Here is a 24,121-nt window from a genome sequence, read left to right as displayed (position 1 = left end):
CATAAGGTGAGGATACAAATAATTGGTCCTTACACGATCTGCAAAGCAACTGGTCCGTATATGATCTGTACCATGTCCAAACCAATTAGATTCAAGAAGAATAGATGTTTTAGTAGCCTGGAAAAAAATGTACATAAACTGTATAGTGTGTGATATAAATGATTTAGAATTATGGTATCACACTGTATCTAAACCCCTTGAGTCTGAGCCTGATTTGCATGGGCATAGCACTGTTATATGCCTAATACAGTAACCTGAGCGATGAGCTGGAGTTGAACTGAGCTTTTGGATCCCAGAGAACTGGATGAAGTGTTCTTCCAGAACTGTATGAGGTGGTCTGGATAAGCCAATTGGAAGAGATCTTGGAGGGAATCCCAACACATTCATGGGCCTATATGTGTGTGTAAACTCCGTCCAGGGCCCTATGAAACATCTGATTTTTTAAAAATAGTATTTGCAAATTGGGAACATGAAAAATGGGAATGCAGCTTTTTCCTGGCTAAATGCTAGAGCATCCTGTGTTAAACGGCCTAAGACCAATGGACTTAGGACATAATAAGAGAAGGAAGAACCACAGGGTAAATTTCTTTTATCATCCAAAGCTATTACTGAAACAATGTAAATATTTCCCCAGCACAACCTCACCACATGAAGCTGAAGTAAGCTGTGTGGAATGTGTTTATGTTTATTTTGTTATCTGAAACAGAAACAAATGATGTGGTAGGGAAAACAAGGACAAAATGGACTTGAGACATTTCCAAATGTAACAATCTAGGAATTATTTATATGGACTAGACAAAATCTCTTGTACAGCCTGTATCTCCTGAAGAACATTTGCAGTATGTGCAAATAGCCCAGGAGAGTAGTGGGTTGCATTGTGTGCCATTAAAATTCAGTTGTGATGTTGAGACCATGGGCTTTTACAAATTAAGCAGTTGGCTAGATGCCTCCAATGTATTTAAAACATCATCTGTGAAAGATTAATGAGTCTTGTTCATGCCTCTGTGACCCTCCGCCCCATATTCTTCATAGAGATATTGCTATGATATGAACATGGCATAACCAAGATGTGCTCTATGCAAGATGGGTGATGTGAGGTATCATTGAAAAGGTTATGATTTACTGAATATGATTGTCCTATTTGTATGCATGTATCATTTCTGTATCTGATGCTAGGAATATTGACTCTGTAACAATTACAGCTGTGTTTACACCTGGGGAACACCCACCAGATAGTAGGCAATCAGCCTGGATGGGCCATTAGGGAGAACAATAGGATTCTGAAGATGCTAATCTCCCACCTTCCTGAGAAGCTTCCTGGGATGCTGCTTTGACACTGCAGGGTCATGTGATCATGTCACCTGGTATTGGACCCATCTTGGCCTACTAGTATTTTTCCACTAATAGGGGGTGGGGACCAAACTGGGAAACAAAGGATTCCTGCCATACATAAATCCTATTTAAGGCAGGGAAGTTAGTTAATCAAGAGCATTCTTCACTGCTGAGAACATCTAAGAAACAAGGGAAGGGTGGGGGAGGAAAAGAGCTGATCCTGGGTCGGAAAAGGTATCTGGCCTGTGAAAGAAATGCCTAAAACAACATTTGGGGTGAGAAATTACTACTTGTAACCAGTTTCTGTAATGTATTGAACTTAGTTTGCGTGTTTGTTTAATTTGCTCAGTAATCTGCTTTGGTCTGTTTGCTACCCCTTATAATCACTTAAAACCTACCTTTTTATAAACTTGTTTTGTTTATTCTAAAACCCAGTTTGTGGAATTCATAACGGGAGGGTGGAGGAGTTGGGGGCAAAAAGCTGTACATATCTTCCTCCACATTGAGGGAGGGAATGAATTTCATGAGCTTATACTGCAGTTTTCTGTGCAGCACAAACAATACAATTTTGGATTTGCACCCTTGAGTGCTGGGCAATCGCCAAGCTGATTCTTCCCATACAGAGCTGATTTCAATGTCTGTCTTTCTGCAGCTGGGCATGTCCCTACCTGGGTGTGTGCTGGAGGAGGTTTGATGGCCTGGCTTAGCAGGACAGGGTGAGGGTGGTATTAGACTTGCTGGGGCCTGGGTCTGAAGCCGAGGACTTCAGCTCTGGGTGGTGGGGCTCAGGTTACAGCCCTTGGGCTTTGTTTTTGGCCTCCCTAATTAGGGTGGTGGGGCTCAGGCTTTGGCATTGCCCCCCTCCCTCCCAGCCTGGGGCAGTGGGCACTGGCAGGCTCAGATCTCGGTCCCTCCTCCGGGGTCGTGTAGTAATATTTGTTGGAAGGGGGTCATGGTGCAATGAAGTTTGAGAACACGTGCTCTACACTCTCTCTCTTTCTTCTAACACAAATGGCCCTCCTCAGCCAGGAGCTATGTGGAGTGGCCAGCTGAAGATGTCATGTGAGCACTGTTGAGCTGAATCAGCTCACAATGCCAGCAGGATTTTAGAAAATTGACAGCACTTCACTATTGATAATTAACTTTTCCATAAAGTAACCATTAACTATCAGCACCGTGAATGATTGACTCTCTTTCAGGCCAACTTTCTAAACCTTTACTTATTGGGGAGGGGGAGCTGGAACTAAGCTGATAGGGTGGAAAACAAGCACCTTACTTAACCTTAGCTGACATCTCTCCCCATCCACTTCCTCTGTCTCATACCTCCCAACACCAAGTTGTGGTCCTAGCTAACCGAGGCCCTGATCCAGCAAATGATAAGGCATGGGCAGACTGATGTGCCTGCTGAGAGCTCCACTGACTTCGGTGAAGCTCCATGTGTGCACAGCAGAATGCCTCTGCAATATGGATTGCAGGATCAGGACCTCAGACTGTAGGCTCTTTGTGACAGACACTGTGCCTTCATTCTCTGGGGATGCCTGTGGTACTATATGCAAATGTCACATTCAGGGGTGGTGAGTTATATGGGCCCCTTGGTGCCCAGGCTCCAGCAAATTCAGGACCCAGAGGGCCAGGCTCCACCAATGTTTGGGCCTGGGTCTCTCCTCTGGCGCCACCTGCCAGCAGGGGCGCTCTGCCTTCGGCAGCATGCCTGCGGAGAGTCGCTGGTCCCGTGGCTTCAGCGGACCTCCTGCAGGCGCCTGGAGGGGAGTGGGGGCTTATCCTGGCTAGACGTCTTGAGCAGCAGCTGGGGTGGAGGGGCTTGGGTGAGTCTTGGGCCAGGGAGGGAGGGGCTCCCCTCCCCCAGAGCTTGCTGCTGCTGGTGGGGAAAGGGCTGGGAGGAGTCCTCCTCTCTGGCCCCCTGCCCCAGGGCAGCCTCCCTGCTGCACCCCAAACTCCTCATCCCTGGCCCAGCCCTACACCCTGCACCCCAACCCTCTGTCCCAGCCCAGAGCCTGCACCCAGCACCCAAACTCCTTCCCAGAGCCAACACCCCTCCCCACCCAAACTTCCTCCCAGAGCCTGCACCCCAAACCCCCTCCTGCACCCAAACTCCCTCCCAGAGCCGTAGGCAGGTGTGTGCGTGTGTGGGGGGGGGACTTGGACCCATTCTGGGTACCACCAAAATATTATACAAACCTGCCACCCCTGCTCACATTCTATTAATTTAAGGCTAGATAGAGCATGGCCTTCATGCTGGCGAGCAGTTGGAAGGCTCAAGGTGAGCAGGAGCCTTCCTTCCCCCTTGCGTGGCCCATAGAAGAGCCTGGCACAGCTGTTTTCCCTGTGCTCTGGGGAGTGCAGGGACCACTGTGCTCCCCTGGGGGCACATAACAGCTCCAAGGGGGTGGGAAGGAGCCAGGGCAATAACACCTCAGAAAGCAGTATAGCAGCAGGGCTACTTCCCCTACTACAGGTTGGAGAGCTCTGGGTGGCATTCTGCCTCCTGGAGCTCCCTGCTGGGGTAGTGCAGCAGGACTGTGCCTTGAAGGACTGTAAGCTCCAGGGGCAGGCACTGGATCCTTGTCTGTGCCTTGTGCAGCATGGAGCATGCTGCCAGCACTTGGAATGGCTAATCCTAGGCCTGCCTGTTTACCCTCTATTGCGGGTCCCAATCAGCAGCGTGTAGCAAGGCTCTCTGTTCTGTACAGAATAATTCATTCCTTTACACACGCACACTTCCTGGTGTGCTCTTCTGCATATCACATCCAAGAGCTCTCCTGCTCATGGTGACTTCACTGGGAGGGGTTTGGAGTGCAGGGTCCCAGTGGTGCTTACCACGGTTCCCAGAAGTGACCGCCAGGTCCCTGTAGCCCCTAGATGCATGGGCAGCTAGGGAGGCGCCGCGCACTGCCCCCACGCTCGCAGCTCCCATTGGTCGTGGTTTCCGGCCAATGGCAACTGCGGAGCCGGCACTGAGATGGGGGCAGCACATGGTGTCTCTGTGGCCGCCCATGTGTCAGGGGCCGCAAGGACCTGGCATCTGCTTCCGGGAGCTGCACAGAACCGGGGCAAGCCCTGGGCTCCCAGTGCGCCGCCGACTGGAGCCGCCAGGACCCGTTTTGGACTGGGCGTTCCCACTGAAAACCGTACGCCTGGCAACCCTAGACCTGAGAGGGCAGGACCGGAGGGACCCCATAGGAGGGAGAGGGGTGGGGTGATTCATAGCAGGAGGGTGGTATGGTGGGGGGAGTGATGGGCTTGGAAAGCGCTGCCTGGAGGGACTATAAAGGGGCGAGGGCGGCATGGAGGGGCGGGGCGATACACGGGAAGAGCGGTATAAAGGGGCGGGGCGGGGCGAAGCGCTGAGAGGGAAGCAGCGGCCGGTATGGGTTAGCGGGGAGCTCCGGAGGCCGGGGTAACGGGCACGAGCCGCAGGCTGGCGGAGCAGGGCGGGGTGACAGGCTCCTCCCTTTACCGCTCTCCTAGGCGGTTCGGCTATTTCCGGTAGCCGAAGCCGAGGCCTCCCGAGGGCCCCGGTAAGTCACGTGACACGAAGGGGGCGGTGTCGTGGCCCTTCCCCTCACGCAGGTTACGCCGGCCACGGAGCTGACGTACGCAGGTAGCGTAGGGGCCGCCTGTATCATGGCCGGTGGGGGAGGCGAGGCGGGAGCGTGCGCGGTGTCTCCCCCGCCGCTGCGGGGGCTGCAGCTGGTGCAGCAGGGGGCCGAGGCACGGCTGTACCGGGGACAGTTCCTGGGCCGGGCGGCCGTGGTCAAGCTCCGCTTCCCCAAGCGGTACCGGCACCCGGCGCTGGAGGAGCGGCTGAGCCGGCGGCGGACGGCGCAGGAGGCCCGCTCCTTGCTGCGCTGCCGCCGGGCAGGTGGGGCTGAGAGATGGGGACTCTGCGGGGTGGTTCTGGGGGGCTCAGCCTAGGGGTGGCGGGGGCTCTAGGGGTGTGTCGGGGGCTTAGCTCGGGCAGAGGGGGCTCTGTGGGGGTGGGTTTGCTGGGGGGGAGATTATGGTGAGATGGGGGTTGCTTGTGGGGTTGGGGAGCCGAGGAAGAAGTGGGGGCTCTGTGGTGTGGGGCTGAGCTGGGGGGGTTACAAGAATGAGTCTAGGGCAGGGGTTCTCAAACTGGGGGTTGGGACCCTTCAGGGCATCACAAGGTTATTATCGGGGGTTGTGAGCTATCAACCTCCACCCCAAATCCTGCTTTGCCTCCAGCATTTATAATGGTGTTAAATATATTAAAAAATGATTTTAATTTATAAGGGGGGGTTGCACTCAGAGGCTTGTTATGTGGAAGGGGTCACCAGTAAAAAAGCTTGAGAGCCACTGGTCTAGGGAGAGATAGGAGCTGCTTGTATGGAAGGGTCTTGGCACTGGTTGGGGAGGGGTTTGTATTATGAATGGAGCCATCAGCACCTCTTTACACTTTTTCATAACCCCAGGTAACAGGGCTTTTAGTGAAATTGAAAGGCAACAAAAACCTACACAAAAGAACTTGTTTAAAATGCAGCACACAATTGTCCTGAGTGACTCACTGCCACAGGATATTGTTTTCCTGTTGTAGGTATGTCGGTGGTCCTCATTATAGTATCCGAATATTTCACAATATTAATGTACTCATGGAGTATATTGATAGTATTTAGAAAGAGGCTTGGGCTTTTCTATGTTGGGGAAGTAATGGAAATAGGTGTTCTCCAATAGGTCCCTGCATGATTATTCTGAGATCTGGTCTGCAATTAAAATGTAGAGTGACATATCTATGGGCTTGGATACACTTGCAAGTTAGAGCACATTAAAGCAGCCCCGGGCGTCCTAACTCTGGAGGTGTCCACACTGGCAAGGCACGTAGAGCATCTGGACTCTGTTCCTGGTAATCCACCTCCACAAGAAGCATAAAGCTTGCTGTGCCCTAGCTGAAACGCCTGGGTGTCAGTGTGGACAAGGTGTTGCATTACTGCACCTGTGATTGGCCTCCGGAAATGTCCCATAATCCCCTGAAGTCAAGTGGCCACTCTTCTCATTGTTTTGAAATTGGCTGCAGGCATGCAGATTTCCTCTTTCAAAGCTCTGTTTCTGACAGCTGGCATGCTTATCTGCTCCGGGACAAAGCAACCATTAGTGTGGAATGCTGCTGTTGTGAGGTGGGGAGGGGAGGTCTGCTGCTATCTGAACTTAAGACAGCATGCTGATACACTCTCTGCCCCCCAAAACACACTGTCTCTCCTCCCACATACACACAACACACTCCCTGTCACACTCCCCTCCCCACCCCCCATTTGAAAAGCATGTTCCAGTCACTTGCACACTGGGATAGCTACCACAATGCACTGCTCTTTGTGGTGTTGCAAGAGCTGCTAATGTGGCCATGCCAGTGCGCTTGCAGCTGACAGTGTAAACACACAGCAGCGTTTCCCCTGTTCCGGTCTCCGAAGACTGGTTTTACTCCCAGCGCTCTACATCTGCAAGTGTAGCCAAGCCCTATGTTGCTCAGAAGTTGGGGAAAGTTCACAACTCTGAACGTAGTAGCTATTCCAACCTGACCTCGTGTGTAAATGTGGATAGGTTGACAGAAGTATTCTTCTGTCCCAATTCCAGGATAGTGTTGTAAACTTCTAAGGCTATGGCTACACTTGCACTTCAAAGCGCTAAGTGTAGTCAAAGTGCCAGCGCTGGGAGAGAGCTCTCCCAGCGCTGTCCGTACTCCACCTTCCTGTGGGGAATAACATACAGCGCTGGGAGCCGCGCTCCCAGCACTGGGGCTTTGACCACACTGGCGCTTTGCAGCGCCGCAATTTGCAGCGCTGGAGAGGGTGTGTTTTCACACCCTGCTGCAGCGCTGCAAATTTGCAAGTGTAGCCATGGCCTAAGAGTGCATTTGATTTATGTAATTATAAATTTTGAATATCTTAAAGCAAGCTAAAAATTCTTATAAGCTAAAGGCTAGCATTTCTTCAACTCTTTTTTTTAATAGGGATTTCTGCACCAGTGGTTTACTTTGTGGATTATGTCTCCAACTGTATATATCTTGAAGATATCATAGAGTCAACTACAGTTCGGGATTATATAACTTCTATACAGCAAAGTGGAAAGGATACCAGCAACCTCTTTCTCTTAGCAGAAAAGATAGGTGAGGTTTTGGCACGAATGCATGATGAGGATCTTATCCATGGAGACCTTACAACTTCCAACATGCTTTTGCGACCCCCAGTAGAAGAGCTGGACCTGGTGCTAATAGATTTTGGACTGAGTTTTATATCTGGTCTTCCTGAGGATAAAGGAGTTGATTTGTATGTTTTGGAGAAAGCTTTTCTGAGTACTCATCCAAACACAGACACACTGTTTGAAGCTCTGCTGAAGAAGTACTCTACTACATCTAAAAAATCAAGTCTAGTGATCAAAAAGCTGGATGAAGTACGACTAAGGGGAAGAAAGAGATCCATGGTTGGATAGAAGAAAGCAGAATTTGTGGGAGGGTAGGGGAAATGTAACTTCCTAGGATGTGCAAATGTGCTTGTTTATTGTTTGGTTTTATTTCATAATTCACCATTTTGGTAGCTTTCGTTGTCTTTCAAATGTACAATAAACCAGTTTAATCCAACATGGTGGTGATCCTTGTACAGCAATCTGACAAGTGGCTCAGAGTAACCAAGTTAATGATAGGTGATGAGAGTGCAGGTGGGAAAGTAACAGCTGAGGTGGGAACAGTTGCTTTTCTTGTCTCCTAACTATTATATATCCCTTTTTAAAAAGAAAAATCCAATATTTGTAGTGTGTTTTGCTATGCAAACATAGAGCTTGTTTTGTTAGAGCATTAAAAATGTTTATTGCAGTAAATTTGGGAAAGTGTAAATTTTGGCTCTGTTTTCAAATCAACTTTGTTTTAAGCCAATAGTCAGTAACACCAGTAATAAAAATGACCGATTCCTCTGCTGAGGATCTTTCAGTTAAACAAAAATGTTGCAACTTTCCATGCAGAGTTTCTGTAAGAAGAACTGCTTCCACTCTGTTTAGGCCCTCTAAAATAAATCATTTTTTTAATCATCACAGTATAACAGCAGAATGCCATACTGGATCAGAGATGAGGTCCGTCTACTCTGGTATCCTGTTTCCAACACTGGTCGATATCAGATACTTCTGAGGAAAATGTATTCCTGGGGGAATTCTGCACCAAAAAATTAAAATTCTGCATATTTTATGTCAAAACACAATATAATCATGCCATTTTCAATTATTTGGTTATTTATTTCAAAATGCCTGTCATCAAGTATGTCTGTAATGATACAGATGACAAAAAGGATTCCCCCCAGAAGTAGGAAGTTAAAGAAACCCCTAGGACAATCCAGTTCCTGTTTCTCTGTTATGCTTTTGTTGGGTGCCTCACTCTTGGTCTGTCACACACGCCTACATCTCCAGAGACCAGCTGCAGGCTCTGCTCTGAAGTTTCATTACTGCATGCCAGGCAGAGACAACTCATACCTGCTGATTGTGTGTGTGTGGGTGGTGGTGGGGGGGGCACAATTTTAAGGTTTGGCTGCCCCTGGACCAGCTTGAGTCATGCTCCCTCCCCGGCAGGCCTCACCCCCTCCTCACTTAAGTCTCCCCTCCCTGCAGCTCCCTGCTATTGCTTCTGCCTCTTCTGGCAGCTACTGTATGGGGGGTGGGGGCTGGTGGCATCATGGGACTGAGCGGGGCCAGCAAACCCAGGAACTGCAGCCTGCTCAAGCCTCCTGGGGAGCTGGGCTCTGCCGGATCTTAGCACTGGGCAGCAGCTCTGCAGTGCCAATTCTGCAGGGGAGGGAATGAAATTCTGTGCAGAACATTAATTCTGAGCAAACTCTGTGTTGTGCAATGGTGCAGAATTCCCCCGGGAGCCAAAATAAGAATTCTGCAGTTGGCAAATGTGGGCTAATCAGCCCCCCACATCGTGATCACTCATACATCTAAGTCCTGAAGCACGCTTGAACGTTAATTGGAAATATGTTCTTAGCATTAGCTATTTATAACTCTGGATATTCTTGTCATCTGTATAAATGTCCAATTCCTTCTTGAATGTTGTTAAGTTCTGAGCCTCTGACTTTTGGTGGCAATCAGTTCTACAGTCTAATTAGGTATTTATTTCCTTTCATCAGTTTAGAACTTGTCACCTTTGTTCCCTTGTTCCTGTGGTATGAAATAGGGAGAGCAGAAACTCCTGATCTACCATCTCTATACCATACCTTATTTTATACTTTTATTCCTTGTTGTTTATGTCCTTTCCAAAATACAGAATCTGCATCTTTTCAATCTCTCTTCCTATGAGCTTTTTCCATGGAAAAGTAGTGTAGACAAGCCCTAATCATTCTTGTCACCCTTCTCTGAACCTCTTTTTATTTTGTAATAACCACTGCTGTAAGCTAATAACTACTGTAGTTTTCTGTGACATTTTTGTAACCATGTCTCATCTGCACACTTTGGGCAAGATGGGTGGTTATATATTTTTTAAATATCTTATGGAGCGCTGAGATTGGGGGCAGAGACCCCTTGGTCTCTGGCAGCCGCCAGGGCTTGTGGGAGGGAGCATGGTGAGTTTCTTTGTCCTGGGGGAAGAGGACGGGCGCACAAGGGGTCCCCCCATCGCTCGGTGGTGGAAGTGGTGGAGCTCTGCTCTGGCAGCCTAGAAGCCGCTGCCATGCCGCCAAGCGGAGCAAGGCGCTACCAAGCAGCTCGGTGGCTCAGCTTTAGCGCCGCAGCCTGGGAGCGGGGAGGAGCCGAGTTCGCGGCTGCTATTCCCCTCCCCGTGCAAGCGTCCTAGCGCTTCGGGCTGCCCGTGCCCGGCGCGTATTCACTCCCTTGCCAGAAAAGTTTGCCCAGGTCAAGTGCCCGGTTCCCCCCCCCGTGGGAGCCGGGTTCCACCGGCCCGGGGACAATTTTACCGGGCGGCCGCCTCTGGGCCGAGCAGAGCCACTCCCTGCTCTGGCTGCCCGGTGCCCGAGGTGCAGGGAGCCGGAGCCTGAGCCAAGCCCCTGCCCGCCCCCGCTGTCTTAACCTTCCCGGCACGTCTGGGGGGCGGGGCCCTTCTCGGGGCGAGGCTACTCCGGGCTGCGCTAATTTCTACAGCCGTTCAAAGGGCACCTGCTGCGGCGGCTCCTTCCCGGCGCCCTGCCCTGCCCGCGCCGGACTATGGAAGCGCTGCTCATGCTGCTGCACCTCGTGGCTGCAGGTATGGACGCTCCCCTCTTCCTCTGCCCTGCGGCTTGGGCCGTGCCTGGGGGGAGGCGGCGAGTGACACAGGAGACTCCCTTTGCTGCCCCTCCCGCCGCCTTCCCCTCCTTTGCCGCTGCTGTATTTCCAATCCATGACCGGTAGCTGCCAGCCAGACTCTGCCGCCTCTATTCGCGTTTGTGCAGGACCTTGCTCCTTGAGTGGCTCTGTTCAGCTGGGGCTATTCCCGAAGGAAGATACCGTTCAACAGCAGCAAAGGTGGCCGTGTTGGGCCTTTGGGGGTTGGGTTTGGGTTCAACCTCAACTCCCACTGATTTAAAAAAAATCCCCCCAAAGTGTCACCGCAAGGAGAGGGAGGAAGGTACCGAAGTTGGTGGTGGTCTTGTGGCTTATTTAAGTGGCAGGCTAAGTAGGCTGGGAAGCATTAGATTTTTATCAGTAAATGTCAGTTTCACGGTACACACAGGAACTGGCAAAACATTTCCATCAGTAACTATCCAAAGTTACAACTGGGCAAAGTAAGAAAAATGCTGCCCAATAACTTCCGAAGAGTCTAAATTCAGTGATTTAGACTTTGAATTCGACTTGTTACAAATGGGCTAGTGAACAGTTAGGATTGGTTGATTTGAGGGCATTTACTTTGGACTTTTTGACATGTGCTTTTGACAGTTTGTGTTGGGGTATAAAGCTTTAACTGATTGAATTTCAATGTCTATTGTCATTCAATAATTGTTGGACCCCCATAATTTCCCACAACTGTAAAAGTTTAAATAGATAAAAATAGAAAAAAAAAGCTTTAAAACCAATTATCTTGTGCAGCTGTGCAAATTTAAATTGTGTGTGTGTGTGTGTGTGTGTGTGTGTGTAAAAACCAGGGGTAGGCAATCTATGGCACGGGTGCCGAAGGCAGCACGCGAGCTGATTTTCAGTGGCACTCACACTGCCTGGGTCCTGGCCACCGGTCTGGGGGGCTCTGCATTTTAATTTAATTTTAAATGAAGCATCTTAAACATTTGAAAAACCTTATTTACGTTACATACAACAATAGTTTGTTTATATATTATAGACTTATAGAAAGAGACCTTCTAAAAATGTTAAAATGTATTACTGGCACGTGAAACTTGAAATCAGAGTGAATAAGTGAAGACTCGGCACACCACTTCTGAAAGGTTGCCGACTCCTGGTGTAAACCAATTTCTGTCAAGCCTAACTCATAGTTTCTGGTAACTGCACGTGTATTTCCCCCTCCATGGTTCCTCTAGGACACCCACTTAAAGGTTTCTGGTTCCCAGCCATCACCTCTCTTGAGCAGAGACCTGCATCTCTCTCTTCCTCCTCACAGATGATTTTAAGCCTGCACAGCTCCTTGGATTACACTGTGATATCCTCAGCAAGCCAGACTGCCTAAACAGGCAAACATCTGCACCTTGCTTTTTCCCTGAAGGCTATAGCCCATGTATTGCCCACAGTTATCGGTTACCACATAGCTCCTTTTAAGCAAGTACATTTATTCTTAAGGTAAAAACAGGACAGAGAAAACAATAAAAGAATCTACACGCATGCTAGAACAATTACCGCAGGTCACTCCCAACACCAACCTAGCACACTGGTAGCTTTCAGTCTTTCAAAACCGACCACTGGATTTTCCCTGTGGTTGAAAGTTCATATCCATCTTAGCTCCAGAACCAGAACGAAGGCTGGGCAGAGCATTAGTTTCTTTCTACATCTTAAGCCTTTGATCTTCTACAATGGGTAATCAACAAAGACCCTCTCCTCTGGATGTAGCTTCAAAAGGCTGGGTGTTTGCATAACCAGAGTTGGATAATGTGCGTTAACTGCATCCTAGGTATCCCCAGGAACTGCAGTTAATGCTTATTGTCCCAAAAGTGCATACTTGTCTGGCATTTTCAATAGAGTCTTTTGAACTCCCCATTCCTACATTGGTCATATCTTGCCCCTAGAGAGATTACATGAACTTAATACAATAAGGTCTTTCAGGGATATTGTGACATTGCCATATCTGTCACACATGGTGCTATATGCTAGATAAACTTATGCCAGACAAATAATAGGTCCCTCCTCAAAAGAGTTTACATTCCAGAGATACGAGTGGCTATGTTGCAACACAATACAGAGCAAACATAGAATATCAGGGTAACTAATATTTGGAATGCTTCACAGAACAGGGCTAGAAAAGTAGTAGTATTTTACACTAATTGTTTGGAATGTGTAACAACTTGCATCTAAAGTGAAGGCAAATTTGGCCCAAAGTGTCTTCAGCTTCCAAGTTTGAGGGTTTCAGTTTTAAGGGCCAAATTCTGCTCTTGGATGCACCTACAGGGCTCCTGTTAATTTCACTGGAGATTCCCGTTTTCAAGTGCATCGAGAGCAGATTGTGGCCCGAAGAGCTGTGTTGTAACAATAAATAAAATAAATAAGAATTCAAAGGAGATAACATGAAAACTATTCTGAACATTTGCCATTTGGGGGAGTTGAAGGGTGTGTGTGGAGAAAAGGAAACATTATGTCCATTAAGAACTGTCCAGATTCCACAACTGCAGTCCAAGTGGAAAATATCATCTCCTGACTTGTTCAGTAATAAATAAGGCTAGTTTTATTAAAAGTATGTTTGACTACAGTAGCATAGTTACAAAAAAAGAAGTCTGATTAATTTCTGAAATCTCTGATACCAAAGAGTGCAGTTGGGTCCCTAACATGGCTAGGTTTATTTCAGACGGGAATCTGGAACAAACACGTGGAACAATTTCTATAGCAGACCTTTTACAAATTGGGAAGAGATGTTCCACAGACAGAAATGTATGACAGTGACTTAAAAAAGCAAATGGTACCATCAGCTTGAAATCTAGTCAATTAAAAAAAATGAATGAAAACTTGTTTCAGGTCTTATCTTGATCTCTTGAGTCTTAATTGTGGTTTTTAGGATTACATTTTCTGAACTCACACAATCAAAAGAGGAAACTGACTAAGATCATGATCCACCATTTGTTCCAGTTGATGTGAATCCTACACCTATGCAATACCCTGTTGACTTCAATGGGGCTGCACATGGGTGTAGACATCCTTGCTAGCAGATCTGATTGCAGGTTTGGGACCTGTGCTTGGCACAGTGTGCTGTCAAAGGCATGGAATAAACAAACAAAAAAATGAATCCAACTCCCCTCTCTAATCCTTTTCACGTGTTACTTGTAACAAGGGTAAGGAAATACATTTGAGGCAGATGTGTAATTTTTATGCTGACAGTGTCCCATTGAGTAAACAATGACATGTTTGTGCTCCAAAGCATCAATATATTGGTCACCCCATCTCAAAAAAAAGATATATTAGAATTGGAAAAGGTACAGAAAAAGGCAACAAGACAACAAGAATGAATAGGGGTATGGAACAGCTCCCATACTGGGAGAGATTAAAAAGACTGGGACAGTTCAGCTTGGAGGGTGGGGGAAGTGAGATATAACAGCAGTCTGTAAAATCATGAATGGTGTGGAGAAAGTGAACAGGAAAGTGTTATTTACCCCTTCACATAACATAAGAACTAGGGGTCACCCAATGAAATTAATAGGCAGCAGGTTTAAAACAAAAAAAGGAAGTATTTCTTCACACAATGCACAGAAAACTTATGGGACTTGTTGCAGGGGATGTTGTGAAGGCCAAAATAATAACTGGGTTGAAAAAAGAATTAGATAAATTCATGTTTATGAACTATGGTGATTAGCCAAGACGGCTGTTAGCCAAGATGCTCAGGGATGCAACCCCATGCTCCAGGTGTACCTAAACCTCCAACTGCCAGAAGCTGGAACTGGATGACAAGGGAGGGATCACTTGAAATTGCCCTGTTCTGTTCATTCTCTCTGAAGCATTTGGCTCTGGCCTCTGTCAAAAAAGAGGCTACTGGGCTAGATGAACCTTTGGTCTGACTCAGTCTGGCTGATCTTATGTTCTATGTTCTTACAGGGCTCAGTTCCTAAAAATATTAATCCCCTCAGATATGTGTCTGATGGCTTTGATTTATCCACAGGACAGGTACAGCCATAGAGGCACAAATGTCCCCACCCCAGCACAGTGATGTGATTCCATCCTGATCCTGGGCAGGCCCCTAATTAGGGCTGAGAGGGAGAATTCAGTCTCTATAACCCTTTCACTCCTTTTCCTGTTGCTGAGACTGATAGTGAGTGCCAATTACATGTTTATTTGTTTTATTTTTAGCTACATTGGAAATCAAGACCAGCCCTTCCCCAGTATTCTGTCTGGTGGACAAACATATTGAGTTGCATTGTAATTTTACAATCTGGAAGAGTGTTAAATTGGAGGATGTGGCAGTGAAATGGACCATAAACAATGAATTTGGAGAGAAGACAGTATACCAGTTTGATGGCAAGCATACATTATATCACCGGAATGGGGCCTTGGTGAATCCTGAATTACTAACCCAGGGCAGCGCATCACTGAACCTGCATAATGTGACATTAGATGATGAAGGGATCTACACATGCACTGTTTTAATAACCCCGCAATATGGAAGTGGGACAATCCAGCTCCGAGTCAGAGGTACTCAGTGCTATTAGCTATAAAACAGAAACAACCAACCAATGTGTAACTTTGAGGCCAGAGGGTTGAGTTAAGACAGGATGCTGGGATGTAATGAAACAGTAGCCTTATTTTAGCCTTGGAGATTTCCATCTTCAGGAATTCCTAACTGCTTCATAAACTACTGAATTGGGACAATAGGGTGTCAGATAAATGGGAGTATCCTGTATTAATAAACTCATTTTACAGATGGGGGAAATTGAGGTATAGAGAATAACTGACCTGCCCAGAGTCACACAGTGAGTTTATGATAGAACTGGGACTAGAACCAAGAGGCCTGATTTCCTATCCCCGGCCTGCAATAAACACTAAACCGCATATGGATAGGAAGTGACTTTTTTGGAACAGGAGCACTGAATATTAAGCAACCCCCTATAATTTCTCTTGCCACTGCCTACAGCCAGCTGTTCATTCTCCAGTGACTGTTCTGAATTATTTTTGGCACTTGTTTGAGGATAACTGCAGCAGATGTTTCTTAGGGGATCATCAGGTGCTTGCCAGGTCCTTGTGGTCAGTTTAAAGTTAGCTCCTTTACTGTATCTTTGATGCAATGATTTAGCCACGGTCTGGCTTGTTTACATGTTAATGTTATAAGAGTAAAACTTTTGTAGAAAAGAAACTTCAGAGGAATTCTTACTGTGCTTCACTGGTGTGTATCTATCACTCCTTTGTGCATTTACATTCTCCTTTTTATTTTGAACTAAAGTTTTGCTAGTGTCCATTAGCACTCAGTCAGTATTTTGGATCTAGTCCTATTCACTTAATGCCATGTAACTCTGTAGTCCCAATTTTAACTATCTACCCAGAAGCAAAATTAGTGTCTGGTGCTAATTAGGAATCTGTTATGGGGAATCATGATCAACAGGATCTTGTTTGTGCGTGACTGTGATCTGTCTTCCCAGCTCAGCCTACAGTGATGCTGTCACCCCAAAACCCTGAAATTACAGCAGGGGGAGAGAAAACCTTTTCCTGTGATGTTCATCAATTTTACCCTCAAGAAATTGACATCTCCTGGCTAGTTAGGAAGTATGGCGGTAAACACGAGAGGCCTTTAACGCAGGACATCTGCACGGGAGTCCCATTGGCTCATGATAAAAAGGGCACGTTCACCATGTTGAGCCGGGTGACCCGAGAGGTGTCTGAAGAGGATGATGGATCCTTGTACATCTGTGAAGTCCGACATGAATCCCTGGAAAAGCCGCTGAGAGGAAATACAACCATATTTGTCACGAGTAAGTGGCCCAAGAACAGACTCTGAATAGATCTGGTTGAAAAATTTTTAATGGCACAATTTTCTGTCAGAAAATGTAATTTTGCTGAAATCAAACTGTTTCATGGAAATGTGTTGGTTTGATGACATTTTCAACAGGAAAAAGTTTAAAAGAATCATTTTTTACTTTTTAATTTTGATAAGGTAAAAATGATTAATTTTGACTTTATCATTTTGATTAATTTTTGTTTAAACTTTAATATTATACTAAAATATTAGTTTTAATATATTGTATGTAGAGATTTAACACGATAGAATCTATGCTGTAGTTAATATTTTATATAACAATGTTTTGACATTACTGAAATTAAATGTTTCAATTGTTCCACATCAAACTTTTTCAGAATTTTCATTTTTGTAGAAAATTTCAAACTTTCAGCTTTTCAGTTTGTTTTGGAACAAAAACAAATTTAAAAATGTTGGGATTTCCCAGCAAATGGAAATTCTACTCTCTAGGCATTGGGGAAATCCTAAGAAATGATTGATGGGAGAAATAATTTTAATAGGGGCAAAATCCTTCCTTAACTCCAGAAAGTCCTGAGTGCAGTAAAACCAGCGCCCAGGGGCTCAGGACTCTAGGTGCCTGCACAGGGGTTCTGCACTCTCTTCAGGCTGTGCTCTGTGTTGGCTCAGTGCAACAGCACGCAGAAGAGATTGAGAGTAGGGCGGGGCTGTTGCAGATCCACCATCCACAGAAAAGGAATGCAGCATTCCCAGGGACTTTTGCAGCCTTGAGGCTTCAATAGCTGCTCCTGAGCTCTGCAGCCTGTATGGGAGATCTGTTTCTTCACCCTTGCAGTTCCCACAAATCTCTCCAGCTCACAGCCCCAGTTACTCAGGCTGTAGTTGAGGGCAGGAAAGCAAAAAACCACTCAAATATCCTGTATATCAGCCTTCTCTAGCAAACTCATATTACCCCTATCCCTGCTTCATACCTTCATAGACATAGTCCTGTACCCAAAATAGCAAAGTTACTCCATGGCTCAGTCCGCTCCTGTTTCAAGTGTGTTCTTCATGCACATGCCATCCAAAAGGCCTATAATCCCTTGTCTTGCCTACAGAGAACTGATTATAGCTTGACCTCTTTCTGACTCAGTTTACCATCATGTAAAAGAGGGATAATAACAATAATACAGAAGTGCTGCACTTTCCAGGGCTGATGGGAAGCTTCATTAATTGTTTGTAAATGCTTTGAGATCCTTGGGTGGAATCTGATTATTTTAAATAGTTTCTAATGAATACATTTGTTTTCAGCCCCAAAGCAGTATCATCGGGATATTGGGTTCATTGTTGGAGTGGCTGCTGCTTGTATTGTGATAACTGGAGCGTGTAGTATATTTTTGACCATATTCTATCGGGAACAACTTATGAAAGGTAATTTTTTTTTAAAACATTCCTACCCTTCAGCATCCTTCTAGCTGTGGTAGGCCTCCCATTTACGTACTAATTATGATAATAATAATTAATAACTAATTATAACTTAGCTAAGGGTACGCTCTGCAAACAGTGTGCTTCTTAGCTCATGTTAAAGGAAAGTTGGCCAAAAAATCAGAGCTACAGCTTTCTCTAACAAATATATCCTATTTGATTCTGAGCCCCAAAGAAGGGAGTTGCTAGCTTCTGTACTTCTATCTGATTTCCTTATGGATATTTTGTATGTTAGGACAGCTCAATCAGCTGTATGACCCATGCACAGACTCCTTGCGAGGCACCAATAGTAGGTAATCTAGCTTATTTACCTGCATCATGGCAGGATTGATTTCATTTCCCTAAACCATCTGTCATGGACTAATTTAGTCTAATCTAATCCAGTCATTAGAGGGATGCAAGAGGGTATTAGCAACTATGGGAGACCAACAGTAGAGAAAGGGGCACTAGATTTTAGCAGTCATAGCACTTGTCAGTACTGGAGGGATCACAAGGGTTTAATCAGATAGAAAGGGTGGGTTTCAGCAACTGAAAGAGGAGTGGGCCCCCTCAACTCATCTTATTGCAAAGGGCCATTGGGTGGAGGAGGTCCTGGTTGTGTCTGAGCAAGAGTGATGACAAAGCAGGGCTCCCATAAAAGGTCCGGAGCTCGCTGCAGCTACACTTTGGGTACCTGCCTAGAAAAGACCCAGTGTGTTGATTTCACTGGGGCCAGTATTTCACTCTTACTGTGAATATCACTACTTTATATATCCAGGAACCCCCAGTTCTGCTATGCCAGCATCTCACAGAGACTTCTACCTCCTAAATTTATCTTCTTTTCAGTGCCGCCTCAGGTTTCCTTGATTAACAAACCAGATGTGATCCCGATTAATGAGAAGCTGAAGCTGATGTGCAACATAAATGGGTTTAGACCAAAAGCGATTAGTGTGACATGGTACCGGAGAACCCCCCAAATGGCATCAAGTGAAGCTCCTGGAGAAGCCTCTTTTCTTCTGGGTCCGAGAGACGATATTACAGACAAGGCAAGGCAGCCTTTGGAAACCAATGGCAAGTTCTTCAGTGTTCCATCCTGTCTGACCTACACACCCACCATCCGGGATGACGGGGCAGTGTTTGAATGCAGCGTTGAGCACAGTGCACTGAAAAGCGCCATATGGATGAGCACCACGCTGAGTGTCACCGGTAAGAGCTTCCCCCCGCACTCCAGCAGATCTTCTTTTCTTACTGACTCGTTGCCAAAATCTGAACAGTAACTTTTTACAAGATTTCCCTAATCTCTCTCTCTCTCTCTCTCTCTCTCCCTTTCAGCTCGGCCAACAAGTCTCTACATCACTAGCTGGCCTCAGGCTCCCATGGTAGGAGAGAAGCTCATTCTGAGCTGCGTAGTAGAGAAATTTTACCCGAAGGATATCACTTTGACTTGGTTTCGAAATGGACAACTGGTTAGCGATGTGACGCAGTTTGGACCTTTCCCTTGTGAAATAGACTATTTTAGTGTCTGGAGCCAGACAGAGTTTCTACTGACCAATGAGGAGGAAGGGGCAGTTTATATCTGTCAGATAAAACACAGCAGCTTTGGAAATATAGAAGAACTCTTCTATGAAGTTAACTTGCAAGGTAAGCCGCATGCTGAGTGAGTCAACTGCTGCAAATGATGCTAGTAGTGGAGCTGCCTTTGAGAGGTTCAGCAGATTTACACCACGAGGTGCAAAAGATTTGGAGGGTTGAGTTTCAGAGCTTGAGAGGCAGGGTGGTCTATTGGTCCGTGCACAGGGTGTAACGCTAGGAAGTCCTGAGAGCTAATCCTGGCTCTGCCACTGACTTGGAATGTGGCTTGGGGCAAGTCAGCCCCTGTTTTTCTTCTATAAAATGTAGAGGATAGGGGTATTGTGAGCATCAGCTAGCTAATATAAAGTGCTATGGAAGTATTCGATATTTCTAGGTGAGACTGGTTTGATCACCTGGAATCTGAATGGGGCCTTTGGGTTAAAGACTGTGGAAGAAGCTAAGGAGCAGCTGAGTTCCTCCTAACCCAGCCTATTAGAGTGATTGCTGAATGGGCCTTCTGTTTTCTTGTCTTAGCCCCATTTCACACACTGATCTTCAGCGGTGGTGCAAAGGGGAACCGGCTCAGGTAATGCCCAAAGTCTGGGATGCAGAAGAAGAGGTGTGGTGCCTGTGGCTGAGTAGAGAGAGACCTTATTCAGCACAGTGCACTGTGTGTCTGTATGGGAGAGCCTGGGGATGTGATGGGGGGCCTGGAGTACTGAGAGAGCCCCATGAGCTATAGATACAGGGGAAAGCGTGACATACACAATGTTGGGCCAAGGTCAAAGCTACAGTCACACCCAAAAATTTCCATTGCCAGACCCACAACATGCCATAAACAATCAAGCCAGGCACAATCTACAGCAGCTCTCTCACTGTGTGAGCTGTAGGCTCCCATGTTCTCATTATGACTGTCACAAATAATTTTCACCACTCCCATTGGTACAGTTATGCATATTGGCCATTTGCCCTCTTCTTGACATTGGGGGTGACTCCTCTAACCATCTGTCCTGCTGTGTGTTCTTTCCATTTGAACAGGGACCCCCCCTGAAGTTCTCTGGATCACCACAGACCCCTCCGTTCCTGTGGTGGGAGAGGAGCTGAGGCTGAACTGCAGGATCAATAACTTCTCCCCTAACGTGATCACTGTGAACTGGTTCCGAGATGGGCAGCTCCTGCAAGCGGGAGTCTGCCATTCCGTCTCCATAATGGGAGCCAATGGTTTGCACTCCATCTGGAGCGTTTTGAGAGTCATGCCTGGAAGGGAAGAGGAAGGAGCAGTGTTTACGTGTCGGGTGACACATGCTGCTCTAAGGGACTCTGTAGAAAGATCATACACTCTGCAGCTGCCTGGTATGTCCTATACAGTGTGTTTGATTGGATAGTTCAGACAGTGCCTGAACAACAGAGATTAGCTTAAAGCAAAGTGTGGTCAAGGGGCCAAATGAGGCCTGTAGAGTGCCAGAGGGAGGCCTAAAGTACTGGTGTGAGCCGATGGCTGTGAGCTAGGAGCTTAATGAGACCTGATCTCAGCTCTTACACAGACTCCCAGCATGCTTCATCTCTCTGCCTAAGAGCCCCCATCTGTACAAACACTCACTTACGTAAGGGTGGAGCGAGAAGTGCTGTGTTTGCAAAGCGCCTCATTTCTAATTCTTGTTATGTTATTAGAATGCAGCCTGTGGCTGCTCTCTGCATGTACTCTTAGGACAGGAACAAAGCTGATCAGCTGCAGGTTTTTAGGGCTGGTGAAATGTTATGAAACACAGGCTCGCCTCTAAGGTCATCCTAGGCCCTCCTGCATCCCACAGCTAGAGGTGAGCACTGCACCAGGGGATGCTTGGACTTTGCTGGTGCGTTCCCCTCCCCCACCCCTCCTCCTCTTTTGTATTGGTCTCTGGCTACCAGATTTAGTCCTTTGGCTAGTTGGTGTCTGTTAAATTTTCAAAGCCTTGCCCAAAGTACTGTACTCCTACATGGGATCCTCACTGTGGTCAGCAAATGCAACTTCCTGCATCACAAATGGCAACATTTCACCCAGGACAAATAAGGCAAATTTTTGTTTATGAATTTGCCCCATATGGAAATGTCATTTTTATGGAGACATTTAAAAAAAAAAAAGCTCTGCAGACTATTGGTAGTGAGAACCCAAAATGTTTTACTCCATTGCAAACTGATTAACTTCCCCCCACCATTTGGCATGTGATTTTTTTTTTTTCATATCGGTGTAACAAAGCACACATCAGCAGTTACTGCCGGCCAAGCTGACAATTCTGACTTTTTCTTTATAGATTGACGTGGTGAAGGCTCAGCAGACTGTCCAGGGTGGGAAAGAAAGCAGAAGCTACAGTTCCAGCACAGGGAAAGTTCTCTGGAAATGAAACTTACTGAAAAGTTGATTCTACATCCCTCCCACTTCATCTCCTGGCTTTCACGTTCTCCTTGTAAAGGGATTCCCATCCTCAATGTAAGGACTGTGTCTGGTTATATGTCACACTCGTGGCAGCTGCTCACTGCCTTTCTGTATGAGAAGCACCAGTTCATCAGCTGGCTTGTAGAGCAGAGAGAATTTTTTATTCTTTAGCTTCACTTTTGGTGAAAGGGTGGCCTAGCTTCCTGCATTTGGTGGGTTGTACAGAATTGCTAAATGTGCATGTGAGCAACACTATAGAGTCAGTATTATTAACATAAAACTTTTTCTTAGTATTATTAACACTAGGATTAATCTCCAAAGGGCATTAATTAAGTACTAGGGCTAGGGTAGCTAGGGCATAGTTATTAACCTGTTTAACAGAAGGAGAAACGGAGACACGAAGTAGTGAAAATGATTTACCCAAGGTTACGTGGACAGCTGTGGAATTATTTTCACAGATACTAAGGGGTTCGTTGGCTTTCATGTACATTGAAATGATCATACCTGACTCCTAGACAGAAAGGGGCAAGGCCGCGAAGAAGACAAGAGAAGACCTATCATATATTTTACCACTGGGTGTCTCTCTTTACCTCATCACTGGAGATAGAACTGAAAAATGTAAAGACGGCTCTGCAGTCTGGCCTGTGGTGACCAGAGTGCGTTACCTAGCCCAGTGTGAATGGAGAAAGAGCTTTGCCTTTTGTTTTCTTGATTCTTTTCACAATCAAGTATTTGCAAAATCATTTATTGAACAGAAAATTGACACTCCTCCTATACGTCTTACACAGTGGATCGACTCCAGCTGCTTTGAGGAATGAATTCCCTTTCTCAGTGGGCCAACTCTAGGTCTGCTGTAAATGGTCGCCATTCCAATGATTTCAGTGGAGATGCACCTTCTTACACCAGGGCTGAATTAAGTTCAGTGTGCAACGACAGCAAACCATGGGAAGGGGGGATATAAGGAAGTAGGAAACGATAAAACAAGGGCAGAGGGAGAGGTTCTTTTGGGATAGGTGTGGGGTTATTTTGGAGAGGGATGTTGGTTATCAACTGAATTGTCTTAATTTGTTGCATTCTTTTTTTATTGTTGTAAGTCAGTGGCTCTCAAGCTTTCCAGACTTCCCTTTCAGGAGTCTTATTTGTCTTGCATACCCCCAAGTTTCACCTCGCTTAAAAACTACTTGCTTACAAATAAGACATAAAAATACAAAAGGGTCACAGCACACGATTGCTGAAAAATTGCTGACTTTCTCCTTTTTACCATATCATTATAAAATAAATCAATTGGAATATTGATATTGTACTTACATTTCAGTATATAGAGCATAAGTCATTGTCTGTATGAAATTTTAATTTGCACTGACTTCGCTAGTGGTTTTTATGTAGCCTGTTATAAAACTAGGCAAGTAGCTAGATGAGTTGATGTAATTTCTGGAAGATCTCTGCATACCCCCATGAACCACTGTGGTAAGTGACTTCTATCATAAGCAGGGGGCAAAGAGCAGCAAGTGCCTAGGTGTAGATTATTAGAAGTAATAATGTTAAGGACCACTTTGGCCACTGAGTTCATTGGGAGTAGAATCCAGAACTCTATAAGGGGAAATGAAGGAGGAAAGTGTGGTTGCTTGGCCAACAGGAATGCAAAGATAAAAATAAATGTGAAATATAATATATATGTGTAAAACCAATAAGCATGGCTGCTGGTACAAGTGTGTGAGCAAGAATACACATGTATAATCTGTGTGTGTGTTCAGTTACCATGACTACATGTGAAAAGGATCAGTGTCTCACTGTCCCTTTGCATGTTCAGTTACTGTGATTCTGCATGAAAACTGAATGTACAAATTATGCACATACATTGTGGAATGTGAATTTTTAAAACTCTAGCTGCAGGAATTTGGAATCCGCCTGCTCTGCAAAATGCAGAGCACTACTAACCTCTTGCAAACACCGTATGGGTGCTGATAGGAAATAAGTCAAACAGTACAATAAAAGCTCATTGGTAAAACAAAGGTCAGTATGTGAGGGTCACTAATGATAAATACAGCCTCTCCCCAGTCAGAACACAAGCCCAGAGTCTCAGGCTGTTCCTTAGTGCCATACCTACCAGCTCTCTCGTTTGCATGAACAGTGAGTGGATTTAAATGTAGTGGAATTAGTGATTACAGCAAGTGTTGGGTTGGCATCAACCATCCTTCCTTCCATGCCCATTAACAGAGAGATACAAATCTAGTTACAGCAGGAAATAATTACCGTATATACTCGTTCATTAGCCCATTTGTTTATAAGCCACCCCCCCCAAAATGGAT

The 24,121-nt window shown here is 46.0% G+C and overlaps 1 protein-coding gene and 1 gene segment (V, D, J or C); both read left to right on the top strand.

The window, feature by feature from the left end:
- Window positions 1-4,960: 4,960 nt before the first annotated feature.
- On the top strand, window positions 4,961-8,473 carry TP53RK (TP53 regulating kinase). The gene is made up of 2 exons (XM_039499491.1): window positions 4,961-5,215; window positions 7,316-8,473. The coding sequence occupies exons 1-2, from the start codon at window positions 4,978-4,980 to the stop codon at window positions 7,792-7,794; spliced, it is 717 nt and encodes a 238-aa protein (XP_039355425.1). The 5' UTR covers window positions 4,961-4,977; the 3' UTR covers window positions 7,795-8,473.
- Window positions 8,474-10,185: 1,712 nt separating this feature from the next.
- LOC120381295 lies at window positions 10,186-23,021 on the top strand. The segment is given in 8 exon segments: window positions 10,186-10,543; window positions 14,770-15,111; window positions 16,053-16,382; window positions 17,675-17,794; window positions 18,674-19,033; window positions 19,160-19,468; window positions 20,438-20,752; window positions 21,691-23,021. Coding segments are annotated over 8 exon segments (1,821 nt in total).
- The last annotated feature ends 1,100 nt before the right edge of the window (window positions 23,022-24,121 follow it).

This window comes from Mauremys reevesii, linkage group 13 (assembly GCF_016161935.1).
Source record: "Mauremys reevesii isolate NIE-2019 linkage group 13, ASM1616193v1, whole genome shotgun sequence".
In the NCBI taxonomy this organism is placed as follows: domain Eukaryota; kingdom Metazoa; phylum Chordata; order Testudines; family Geoemydidae; genus Mauremys; species Mauremys reevesii.
The sequence above is the reverse complement of the archived record's forward strand: the minus strand, read 5'-3'. Positions and strand labels throughout refer to the sequence as shown.

Coding starts and splice junctions, on each gene's coding strand:
- TP53RK (XM_039499491.1), top strand. CDS start 4,978: ATGGCCGGTGGGGGAGGCGAGGCGGGAGCGTGCGCGGTGTCTCCCCCG. Junction 5,216..7,315: donor GCTGCGCTGCCGCCGGGCAG/GTGGGGCTGAGA, acceptor TTTTTTTAATAG/GGATTTCTGCACCAGTGGTT.